A 13,212-nucleotide genomic window follows, 5' to 3' on the forward strand; every position below is an offset into this window, starting at 1 on the left:
CAAATTCAGTTTTTGGTGGCACAATTCATATCAAATTCATATTCAAACTTTCAAAACACTACATCTGGGGACTTTTTATTTTGCTGGGGAAAAGCAAATGGGCACAGATTTGATTGCCAGCATTTCAGTGAGTGAGTAGTGTTTTCAGTCAGCGATGTAGGTATTGAAACTTGAACTGAAATTGGAATAGATTGTGCTGCCAAAAAACTAATTTTGAATTGTCTACACTACATTATTACAAGATTTAATTTGAATTTCAGTTTGATGTAATTCCACTTCAAAACTTTAAAAAAATCTCTTAAAAATAGGCTTAAATAAATTTAAACCCAATGCTCATGAAATCTAGGTGGTGTTTCAGTCACTTGGCAGGACTATCAACAACAGGCTATGTGAATCTGCAATCTGGGCTAGAAAGAAATTAGCCTCAGCCTCGCTTCTTCTTACCATTCTGTGTATTTTTACTTACGACTATTATGAGACTATCATAAAAGTCAATAATATTCACTGATGTTTCCACAACCCATCATCAGCAGTGATTGAGAAGGTACATGTGAAATACTTGAACAGGGTTAATCATTTTCTTGATCATATTTGTTTGAACAGAAGAGCTGACTAAAGGCAAGCTTCTGGCATTGAGAGTGGCCAATTAGATGTTAGAGCCTACCAGTGCCAACCTAGACACCTCTCTGGCTTTGTCTCTACACACGGTGGTTGTTAATGTTTGATTAATTAAGACAAACAGAGCCTGTTACGTTCTGGGGTATGTCCGCATGTTTTTATGTTTTGTTCCCTCCCCTTTTCTCTCGCCCTCCCTCTCTTTCTCTCTCTCTGCAGCAAATGCCTCATTGGATAACGTTCCTGTCCGTCTCGATTATCCCCGCTGATGTCATCGGCCATGACAACCAAGCCACCTCTGACCCCGCCTATTTAAAACCCGCAGCCATTCGTTCATCGGGAGGTTGTTGTTCTGGTTGTTAAAACTAAAACCCTGTCGTACCTCTGTTTTTTTCTGTGTTCTAGTTACGCTGCCTTACTGTGTTTTGTTCTTGTATGTCAATTGTTCCATGTTTCCCCCCGCGTTGTTCTAGTCACTTGTTAGTATAGTTAAACTTAGTGCTCGTTACCCTGGTTTGTGTTGGGGAAAAGTGGACAGATAAGTATGTCACATGGCATACATTGTACAGCACGTAGGAATTCTCTTTTTTTGTATTAGATACACTAGGTTAGGAGCGAGCACCACCCTCTGTACTTTTGGTTTGCATAGATAGAGTAGGTAGTTAGAGCGTCCTGGACGCTGAAGATTTATTTTTCTGTCTTTTGTTATAGTTAGGTTAGAGGGTTTGAAACTAGTTAGACTTGTTTTGTTCATTTCTTTGCTTTGGTGCCGCTTGTGTCCCTTTCCCCCTTTTGTGTTTTGTTACGTGTAATTGTAAATAATTTGTAAATATTACCACTATCACACTCTTCCACTTGTAAATAGATAAATAAATCACCTGGATTGATTTGCTCTACTGGTTCTTGGTCCCTGACTACACACCCACAACTGATATTTTTAATAATCAAATAAGTGTTATTCCCCACATACCCCTAGACTAATTGGGGTTGTAACAGAGCCGAATGAGTTAGAGCAAGGTCAAATCCAAACTGGAAAATTCTCATAGTTCCCACAAGAATTCTCTGACGCCCCAGTTTTAAGACATACTGTACGTATGTCGATTTTAATGTGTCTCATATTTGTTTCTTCAAAACAGGATTGATCACACACTGTGTGGCAGATAAATCAACTGATTTGCCTTAATTATAGGGTAATTCTAGGGCAAAGTTTGTAATACTTTTTTGTTCATTCAACTGGAGTAGAGAGAACAGATAATGATCATGAAACTCATTTTTAATTTGTTGAGCTGAAGACGAATCTATGACAAAATTGCTCCCACAATGTTGACTTTGCATAAATTATCTGGTTTAACCTGAATTTGGGCACAGAAGTTAATGTGATGTTCCCAGCATCCTCCCTCACAGTAAATAAAACTGTTTTTCTACACCTTATTTTATTCAGCAATGCATGTCTTTAAACGAATACAGACAATATAGGAAGGAAAAACTTGAATGTAGCTGTTTAATCATGCTTAAGTAGTTGATAAATAATGTCAAATGAAATGGTAGATTAAAATATGTTTTATGGCTATTGTGAGGTGTTTTAGCAATACAGGGTCAAACTGATCCACAAACCTCGATGATTTATGAACATAATAGGAGAATTAAAATAATCTGTTGCAGTGTTTGGATTTACTTGTTTTCACTTCGGAAATCAATAAAGTGTGTAATTGGGCTGGGGTGTACAAACCTTTGTGTATACATGTGTGTATATGTATATTGTGTTATGTTCCTGTGTTTGTTTCGATACTGTATGGATACTGTACTGCATTGTGGAAATGTAAAAGTTGAAATTTGAATGTTGCATATGTGAGTCATTTAACGTGTTTGCATGTCATCCAATAAGCTGTCTGTGGTTAAGCTGTCATAAGTTCTGTATGACTTTTTGATTAGCTAATAAGAAGAAGTAGGAGGAGGAGAGTTCACACAAGACGAGAGAGGTGCCTGGACACATCTTTATGAGCTGCTCGGGGAGTTAAAAAAAACAAAAAACAGAAATAATCAACTTTAGTGACTGCACGTGCCCAGGATTATTTCTTTTGATTATTTTATTTGTTTTAAATTTGGAGGGTTTTTGGTGTTTTGTCAGGTTTTGAACTGTTTTAGAACTCTGCGTTGACTTCAATCGTCGGCCATTTTGAGTGCTCTAAGGCACCTGTGCGGATCTTCGTCTCGGGTGATTTTGCATTTTCTACGGAGGAAAGACTGATCTACGGTGGTAAGGGAGGTTCCCCTGGTTTTGTGAGACGTGATTCATCTCTCCACTGGCTGGACAGATTCGGTACATGACATTTTAAACTTTTGGCTAGCCTCAGAGGTTTTCCATCACGACCTTGTGTGGCTGGTGTGTGTAGTAACCGTTTGAGATGACCTATTGACATTTCGTTTAGTGATGGGTCGTTCTTGAACGATTCGTTCATTTTGAACGAATCTTTAATGTGACTCGGGAAGAACGAGTCATCTCGGGGAGTGAGTCGTTCAGTCGCGCATGCGCAGCATCCTACAGGTTCTGTACTGGAATTAGTTCACCTGTTTCGAGTCTTCGAGTCTGAGGCGTTCGTTCATCACGTGACCGCCCCATAAGCTTAACCAATGCAGCCTGAGCCGGAAAGAGAATTGATTAGTTCACCTTTCCAGTCTTTCGAGTCGTTCGTTCTTTTGTCACGTGACATGACAGCATTGGATAGAGAAATTAGTTAATTTACAACCTTCCTTACAAACGGGTGCATAGTAATTATTTATTATTATTATTATTATAATTATTTACTCTTACAGTTACGTGATGTGTTTCTGGTCTCAAATTGTTGCTTTTAATTTCTGTCATGATGGTTCTTTTCCATAACACTGAATGTGGTAAAGGTAATAAAGACTCTTTATGAACGTGATGAACGAAAGACTCAAACCCGAAGACTGGAGAGATGAACTAATCAATTCTCTTTCCGGCTCAGACTGCATTGGTTAAGTTTATGGGGCTGTCACGTGATGAACGAACGACTCAAACCCGAAGACTTGTCAGGTAAGAGGTGAGGTGAGGTGAGCTAATTATAGACTAAAGCTCCAGGTAAACAATGAATTAATGTTTTCTGTTTCTTATAGCATTACAGTTTTGTCATGTTTGTAGTGTGATCAACGTTTGCGTAAGTAATAGATGTGTTAGGGAAGTAACACGTAACATTTTAATTATATTTATTATATTTTTTATTATAATAAATAATTATAATTATTATTAATTAATATAATTAATTTTATAATTATTATTATATATAATTATATAATTATATCGAATCTTTGAACTGAGTCATTTGTTCATTCAATTATTGTAAGCTGGGGTTTATATCTGTTGGAATCTTTGAATTGAGTTACTTGTTCATTCAATTATTGTAAGCTGGGTCTTTTTGTCCATTTGAATTGTTTGAACAGAGTCATTTGTGCTCTCTATTTCGGTACAGAAAATTACAGGACAGTATATCTGATTTTAGTCGTTGCTGGTTCCTTGGGAATCACTCTTGGTTCATCATATTTAAATTCGCAAAATCAATAAGTTTTGTTTTCTTAAAAAATATTAACCTGGCATTGATTTCTTTTGATACTGAATTTATTTTGTATTCTGAGGGAGAGTAATAAGCCCATAACAAATATATTTAGAATAATTAATTTTATTAAGAGTTGCATAGTGTACCAAAGTCATATTTTGACTACAGCTTTCTTAATTGGAGGCACCATGTCAATTTGGATTTTAGTTTTGAAAGAGTTAGGCTTAGAGAAAATTCAGCCATTCCTACCTCCAGGATTCACTGCTCATTAATTAAATAAGCTCCATTACCCCTCACAAGATGGTTACATATAAAATACTGTATGCTCCATTTATCTGGACGACACTCATCATAGATAAACTAGAAATGCACATTAATGACACTGTGTTTTACTTGGCAGACATGGAGGCTAAAATAATTGAGATGGCAGCCCTGGGAAGGGCCCTGTATCCTGGCATGTTGTACGACTGCCGCACTGATTCTTTTATTCCAGGTAAACCTCTCATTTATAGTGTAATTATGTAGATTGTAATGTTTATTATCCATTCTAAAGCAAGAACGATTTGACTCACATTCATGCTTTTTCTGAAAAAGTGTGGGGGGGGGGGGGGGGGGGGGGGTTATGATGAGAGTGCTATATTCGAATTAGAAGTAGCTGTGTGTAGATAAAAAGATTAAGAGAGAAGATGGAAACTTTTATTGTTGAAAAGATGAAAAGATTTTATCCTCGGAAGCATGAAGATGCTGACTAGTGAGCTTGTTGCATATGTGGCTAAATAATTCCAGTAAAAGCTTTCTGCATATTAGTGACATAATCATAGCTGTATGATAGTTTCAGCGACTGCAGAGCTTTCATTTAACATGGGCGAAGAGTTTTGCATCTCTCATATTGGCAATTGGTCCGTCATATTAAGTTGCACCTTAAATATTTGTGCTCATTCCTAGCACTGATTAGTTAACCAATAAGGTCAAGTTGATCCTAAGAGAATTCTTTTTTAATTTTAACTCAATATCTTTTTTTAAAATTTATTTCTTAGATATTGTTAATATAAATTACCTATATGAATTAAGTTACAACAAAAAATATGTAGTAGTCTTTATTGTCATGTTGGGTAATGCTGTTAGAAAATCGACAGTGAAGGCACAAATGAAAAGATAAATAAAGCAACATATGGCAGCTTCTCGGCAGCTTTCTGTTTTGGTGTCCTGGAAATGAAATTGTAATTTAGGGCTGTGAATTAATGAAATCGTTCACCAGCAACAAGATTTTTAGGGAAGTATGACCTCATTTTTAATCTCCTGCTTTAATATCCTGCTTTGATGGTCATTATGACCTAGACACAAAGATAATCTGTGCATATGGCGGTAATACAGATTTTTTATATGTCATCTATTTGTTTATTTATTTAGCAATTTGATTTCCAGTTGATGTTGCCCTTTATTTGCTAATTTGGTTGTTCTTTTAGTCATAGTTTGTGTCGGCATTATACACATGTACACTACATAGTCATCTGTATGGTGTTTGCCATAAGTTTAACCTCTAGTTTTATGAGAGTTTAGCAACAAAGCATTGAATCTCTTCGTTAGTTAGAAGCTGAAGTAATGGTTTCAGAATAGGTATATACTGGAAGCTTCTTTAACCTCTTGCACAAAGCACATGTTCACCAGTCTCCCCCACAGAAAAAATGGTCCTTAAAATACGCTATTCTTTTCTATGAGGTGGCAGAGGACCTCCCCTCTGAAACGCTAAACTAATAGGGTTAGTTTGACAGAGTTTTGTCACCACATCTGAGATTACAGCATTGTGCCTTTGCAAACATAACTGCAACATGTTTTCAATAACTGGACCTGAAGCTGACTGTTTGAAGTGAAATGAAGTGAAATTATTCCAGAACCTCATCAATACACCAGTTTGGGATGTTACAAAATAACATAACTAGCACTGAGATTAGACTACCCTGTTGGAATCTTAACTGGGTTTCAAAGTAAAGTTGATACATTTGAACTATAAAACATACACTTGAATTGCTGTGTATGTAAAAGCTAAACTCTGAAGTAATATTTGAAATTCTGCAAATGGGTCACTGATTCAAGAGGCACGAACATATTTATTTCATATTTATTTTGATAGTTTAGAAGGAAAGTTTTTTTTTTTAAAAACAAGGCAATGTTATGTTGCAAATTTTCAAGACATACATTTCCGTACAGTGCTGAACAAGATTAGAGAGAACACAAGACCACTGAAATTTATTTATACATTTATACACTTGCATATTGGCACAAAGAGAAACAGGTGTAATAAACTACATATAGGTGGAAAAAAATTAATTGGATGTCTAAATGTACACAGAAAATATTGATCAGCAGCTTCCAGAACACTTTCATGAGGGTGCAGGGTGCTTGTATTGTATAATATGACTAAAGCTTAAGTACTATTCGGACAGAATAAGAATTTCTGGGCATATGGCTGATTATTAATTTTGCCAGAGGATGTCTATAGTAATTATGATCGAGTCACACAGGACAAGTGATTTCTGTATAAACACAGAGATGGGAGTATACTACATGCATCTCTTATTAATACAACAGATTGCTTTGACCTTTATTATAAGCACTTGAAGTATGCATGGTCACATAGGTTGTGCTGATCAATAGTAGGTCACATGACCATAACAATTAATAACAGTCTGTAAAACTGATTCACATGGTAGACCCCACTCGCCCATGTAAAACTAGTACAACTCGAGTATGGCTTAATACTCCATCAAATCTGGATGGAAACTCATCATTGTTAAAACTAGCACATTATTTAATAACTGTTTAAAAAAAAAAAAAAAAACCACACCAGTGGTTATTTTGAGAGGTTCATTTTCATTTCTAGATACTAGGATTCCATACTGTACAATGCACGATCAGAATCCAGTGTGACTCATGTCTACTAATGTCAAATGGTTTTACACTATGTGACCACATTGAATCATATAGAATATTTTCTAAAAAGTAATGTCATTTGTGATACATCTATCATTTCTCATCGCTCTCTTGTTTCAGGTGTTACTTTATGGGATAAGCAAGCATTGCGTGACGATCTTGATGTGCATGACCAGGCTAAAACATTTGTCAAGCTTGCTGCCTCTGACACTCTCTCTGAAAAGGCCAACCTCCTAGATATAAGCGCTTCCCTTAAAGCCAGTTTCTTAGGTGGGTTGGTGGAGGTTGGAGGATCAGCCAAGTACCTGCATGATACCAAATCCTCAGCACGTCAGTGCAGAGTTACCATGCAGTACAGCCAGACAACAAAATTTGAACAACTCACTATGAAGGAGCTTGGCAATATCACCTATCCACAAGTATTCGACCAGAAAACAGCCACTCATGTAGTTACAGCTGTACTGTTTGGAGCTTGTGCTTTCATGGTGTTTGATTATACAAGTGCAGAAAATGAGAGCAAACAAGCTATTGAAGGAAACCTTCATGCCGTGGTCAAGAAGATCCCTACCATTTCCATTGAGGGGGAAGCATCCGTAAAGATTAATGAAGATGAAAAAAAACTGGCTGAGAATATCAGTGTCACATTTTATGGTGACTATGAGCTTGAAGAAAACCCCACCACATACACAGAGGCTCTGAGGGCATGCAAGAGGTTGCCCACTCTGTTGAAAGAAAGAAACAGTAAAGGTGTACCGATGACTGTGTGGCTGTATCCTCTCATGCTTTTGGATAATAAGGCTGCTAAGCTGGTGAGAGAAATCAGCATGAGCCTGGTGCATCAAACAGAAAAACTGCTGGAGGAGCTTGGTGAAGTAGAGAGAAGATGCAATGATTTGAACAAAAATCAAACAACAGACAATTTCCCTGATGTAAAAGACAGGATTAGACAGTTTCAGGACTTACACAGTTCTTATAAGATAGCATTCCAGAAGGCACTGGTCAGAGTTTTGCCAGCTATTCGGGGTGGGACACAGGAGGACAAGGCACTGGGGGACATCCTGGACATCCATTACATGTCACCCTTCACAGCTAGCAACATGAACAAATGGTTAGACGACATTACAACTGAAATAAATATACTGAGCTCCTATACCAGTGGGCTGAAGGACCTGACAGTTGTGAAATCATCAGGGTCTCTCCATTCCATCCTCTTTGATGCTGACGTTGATGTGGTGGTTTGCTTGTCATTTACATCTTTAAGGAATGAAGACTCCTACCTTGTGGCTTTACAAGACTTTGTGAGCTCTGAAGGGTTTGCAAATTTGGGGCAAAAACATGCAAAAGATTTCTCACTCCAAGCAACACAGCCCTGGTTCACTTCTCCTGACATTTCTGCAAGCATGAGGCAGAATCTTTCTCTCTTTACAAGTTTTTCAAAGGCCAATAAAAATGAAAAGAAAATCAAGTTCGTCCTTGCCTCCATCTCTGACTCCAGCAATCCAGGAAACTCCATCCGACTTTATCAGAAAGGCAAACTGAAAAATCCTAAGTTCCAGCCTGTATCCAAACCGCCTCTACCCATGGTGGAGACCAGTTATGAGAAAGTCACCCTAAAGCTTTCAAAATCCCCAACCGGTGAGACGGTTCAGTTCAGAGTTGAGTACAGGATGACACCACCAACTGATTCAGCAGCTGATGTTGATGCATGGAAAGTCATCAAAACTTCAGATGCACAGACCAGCTTCACACTGACTGGACTAAAGCCAGCACAACAATACTGGGTCCGATACAGAGCTGTTAGTGATGGGGGAGTGAGTGAAGCCAGCGACTCTGTCCCCTTCTCATTTCCTGGGAAGTTCGATGTCACAGTGGGCCAATGGGTCAGTTAAGATTGTATACATATATATATATATATATATATATATATATATATATATATATATATATATATATATATATATATATATATATATATATATATATATATATATAATTCCTGTTCATGCATGCATATGGTTTGGTTTAATTTTTATAAAAGCTACATGTAAAATTTGATTATAAATTAAGAGTCTCTTATTTTTTTATTATTATTATTTTTAAATAAGAATAAAGTCCTAAAATAGAAATCAACTTTTAATTCCTCGTATTACAAGGCAGTTCAGATGTTCTACTACACATATTTCTCTCATTATGGGTATAGACATAAAAACAAAACTAAATAAATAAAATGATTTATAATTGTCAGTAATATGTAAACATATATTTTCATTTAATTATGTAGCACCTAATTTCTTTTCCCACAGGACTTCTCCATGCCTTCCCTGTTTAATAAACTAAGGACTAAAATAATGACCAGTATGGGCATGTCACGATGGTCTCTCTCTACTATCAAGTCAGAAGTTACAAATGTTGTCAACAGTCCTGTGAGTAGCAACAGTTCATAATGAATCCCAAAATCACATTAAGCATATTGAATAACTGAGTTCAATATTTATTAGTTAATAAAAAAAAATCTTTTGTGCCCTATGGTGGAAAGCCAGGCCAGGCTGACTGCAAGTTTTACATGTGAATTTTTGATTTAAACTAGAACTATCTAAATGGCTCAGGTTAACAATAAACACTATCTTATGGCCTAAATTGTCATTATTTTGAAAATGTTACTGACTTTTCACTTTATTGAATATGGAAAGCAGAATTTGTAGAAATGTTGTTGCGTCAGCTAAATCAGTGTTGTCTGGTTTAAATAAAAACATTATATCACCAATTCATGTGTTATATGCTTATACTCACCACAGAGCATTCCTTACACTGATACAATTCCTGGAGGGCTGAAAACTGGAATGGCTTTGTACTTCCAAGGGGTTGTTTTTGCAGCAGGAGAATCGTATGTATTCATGTTACTGACCACATGACAAAAAGTATTCAGTAATGGAAGCATTGATCTAAATAAAAGTATCGGATCATGTTGACTTTTGTCAGAATTTTGCCAGAATATTCTTATGTATTTTGTATGGATTTTTTTGTAGTTTGATATGAAGTTTTTATTCTACACACAGCATTAAATTCAATCTTATAGCCGGGACAGAGAAAGGCAGCGATCGCAGTTTTCACATGCGCTGTGACTTCAATGAGTCAGTGGTCTATAACAGCCAAAGGAACGGGAGCTGGGAGAATGAAGAAATCACATCAGGGTGTCCCATTTCCAAAGGATCAGCCTTTGATATTTTTTTTGTGACCAAAACAGAAGGCTATGAGGTATGGAGAATAAAATAATAAGTTGACCCACACAATGTAAATAATAATGTAAATGTGTTTACACTAATGACACTTCTGTACAGGTATATGTAAATGGGCAGAAGCATTACCTGTTCAAGCACCGCATGCCAATGGAGAAAGTGACTACACTAAACATTAATGGAGACGTCATCATGAACATCATTGGTATTGTTCCAGTAAGTATATAACGTATACTCAAGCTCTTCAGTTTTATGAGTGCATATGTTTTGTTTCTTTTTTTCAAAATTTTTCATAAGCATCATTTTCATAAGCATTTTTTTTTTCAAGAACTGGAGCACATCTACTTTTGGTAAGGAACTAAACTCTGGCATCTCACGCACAAAGCTTTCTAACATCCAGTCTGATGTGCCTCATCCAGTCTGCAACCCTGTGAGTAACATTTTCATGTCATCTTCCGAATGACTGAACTAGCCAAAAGATTGCATTTATATGATAATATAATTATATGATTAGAGATTTATCATTAAAAAAGGAATGATGCTTAACCATAACAGAGCAAACCATATTTGGGATCAATCCCTGGAGGCTTGAGACCTGGTGTGGCGTTATTCTTCCAAGGGGTTGTTCCTTCAGATTGTGAACGGTATGCTGATTGTGTTTTCACTACACGACAGTTTGAATGAAAACCAATATGGAATAAATTAGTTAGAAATTTCTCAATAGAATCTGGTGCAGTCAATTAAATGTTAAAACAATTTCTTTCAGCTTTAAAATAAATTTGCAGACCGGGTCAAAAGACATCGCTTTCCACTTCAACCCCCGCATGAACTCTGTGGTCCTTAACAGCTGCAGGAATGGGACATGGGAGAATTACATTGAGATACCAGGAGGCCCATTTGTCAAAGGAGGAGCCTTTGATATCATCATGGTTATTAATCCAGGAGGCTATGAGGTGTGATATTATGGAGAAAAGAAATAAAGTCAAGACTTTAAGCAAATGGATTAATGAAGGTTACATTTTCTTTGTTCAGGTAATTGTGAATGGCCTGGGATTCTGCACGTTCAATCACCGTATAGCAGTAGAGAAAGTGAATTCAATTCTGATCAGTGAAGATGTCTTCATGAACAACTTCGGCATTATTGAAGTAAGTTGTTTTCGTATGATGATGGGGGAAACAATAATTATTAAAAAATTAACGTATGCACTATATACTGCTGTGGAATGATTTTAAGCATATGGCTAACCGTTAGAAAGAAAGAAGGACCTAAAGAACATTTAGTCAAGTTTGTTTCTTGTTCGCATCATTGGTCTTTTGTACAAGGAGAAAATGTCTGACTGTCTAATGTTGAGTTACGTACTACCCTTACATTGTACATTTTAGGAACAGTTCTCTTGCCTAACAGGAAAGTAAAGAGATGTTTCTTTTTTCTACCAGGTGGATGATGTTAATATGAAAGCCACTATTTCTGCCAATATTTGAGGATTCCAAATCGCCACTGAAGCACTGAGTACATTTTGAAGAGCTTTTTTTTTTGTCTTGCTCTGTGCTCAAGTATATCAGAATTCATGAACAGTTCATTTCAACATTTTAATGTTGCTTTTTACTGTTAGAAATGAACACACTACATTCTTTGCTACTGTTTTACAGTTTTATTGTACCTTTTATTTAAATAATATGGATAGTTTGTATTAGTCTATATACACAGACACTTTTGCAGCAGAAATGATGGCAGTCGTTTTTAGATAAACCCATTTAAACCCATTTTCTGAGGTTTTAGATAAAGATCCAGTTTAGCTAATAAAGGTCTGTTAATTGACTAACTGACTTTTAATGAAAAAAGAGTTCACTATTTTTCCCATGATTTAGGGGAAAAAAACCTGATTGAAACATCATCCATCACAAAAGTCTGCAATGTGCAATTCTGGCTGTAATTAGCAAAACATCAAGCTTAAAATTTTGCTTATCCCTTCATACCTCATATGCTGAAGTTAACTTCTTATTTGCTCTTTCTTTACTTCTTTACTGTTTCTTAACTTCTTGTTTTCTGTTTCAGTTCCACCTGAAATGCTGTTGTAATTCAATTTTGGACCTGTAGAGTGCACTCATTGCTCATTTTAAAAAAAATTGCTCTATGTGAAATATTATGAAACATCATTGAATTGGCCAAATATATTATGATATGATTCAGTTTTTTGTTGTTATGAATTGGGAAACTATTTACTTCTTGCTTAAAACATTTTAACAATGTACTGGCCATAATCATTGAATAAATAATAATAAAACTAAGGTCGGACACATTGCCTGTACTTTCTTTTCTTGAGCAAAAGAAGGCATAATGTGACATATTAAACTTGATGTGTGTCTTCTCCCTTAACAGTATCATAATATAGTGCATAAAATACCTAAATAGAGAGAGCAAATGAACTAAAATGTGATCTTGATCACCTTTGTACACTGACCAAATCACACTCAGAGAGAAATATATCCTAGATCCCATTCCTAGTTAGAGATACACCATTTTCCATGTGCACCCTGATGCTAAGGTGGAGCTTGGGTACACATAAACAAACTGTGTATTTATAATATTCATATGTAATATAAATGCTCATGTTTCTCATGTGGAAAATAATCTCCTGGCCAGCATTACTGTTCTCATGGCTAGATGCTTCTCAATCCTGTCAAGCTGTGTTTGTGTGTGTGTGTGTGTGTGTGTAGATGCAGTGTGGGGTCTCATTGTTTCCTGTGGATTGGCTTTCCCTAGTGCCCCTCTTGCTTCTTGGGGAAATGCCTGTGCTTGTAAAGAAGAAAGATCCAGGAGATCCTCATAGTTTATTTAAGCCACATGACTATGAGAA

At 36.3% G+C, this 13,212-nt stretch overlaps 1 protein-coding gene across 1 annotated transcript; it reads left to right on the forward strand.

The window, feature by feature from the left end:
* Positions 1-2,576: 2,576 nt before the first annotated feature.
* LOC113537720 (cytolytic toxin-alpha) lies at positions 2,577-12,645 on the forward strand. Its single transcript, XM_053229741.1, has 12 exons — positions 2,577-2,935; positions 4,588-4,680; positions 7,239-8,998; positions 9,422-9,541; positions 9,914-10,002; positions 10,175-10,373; positions 10,457-10,570; positions 10,683-10,784; positions 10,910-10,998; positions 11,121-11,307; positions 11,387-11,500; positions 11,792-12,645. Exons 2-12 carry the CDS (start codon positions 4,590-4,592, stop codon positions 11,834-11,836), a joined length of 2,910 nt encoding a protein of 969 aa, XP_053085716.1. The 5' UTR covers positions 2,577-2,935; positions 4,588-4,589; the 3' UTR covers positions 11,837-12,645.
* Positions 12,646-13,212: the final 567 nt, after the last annotated feature.

Source organism: Pangasianodon hypophthalmus, chromosome 26 (genome assembly GCF_027358585.1).
Source record: "Pangasianodon hypophthalmus isolate fPanHyp1 chromosome 26, fPanHyp1.pri, whole genome shotgun sequence".
Classification (NCBI taxonomy): Eukaryota; Metazoa; Chordata; class Actinopteri; order Siluriformes; family Pangasiidae; genus Pangasianodon; species Pangasianodon hypophthalmus.

Coding starts and splice junctions, on each gene's coding strand:
- LOC113537720 (XM_053229741.1), top strand. CDS start 4,590: ATGGAGGCTAAAATAATTGAGATGGCAGCCCTGGGAAGGGCCCTGTAT. Junction 10,785..10,909: donor CTCATCCAGTCTGCAACCCT/GTGAGTAACATT, acceptor TAACCATAACAG/AGCAAACCATATTTGGGATC. Junction 10,999..11,120: donor GTTCCTTCAGATTGTGAACG/GTATGCTGATTG, acceptor AATTTCTTTCAG/CTTTAAAATAAATTTGCAGA.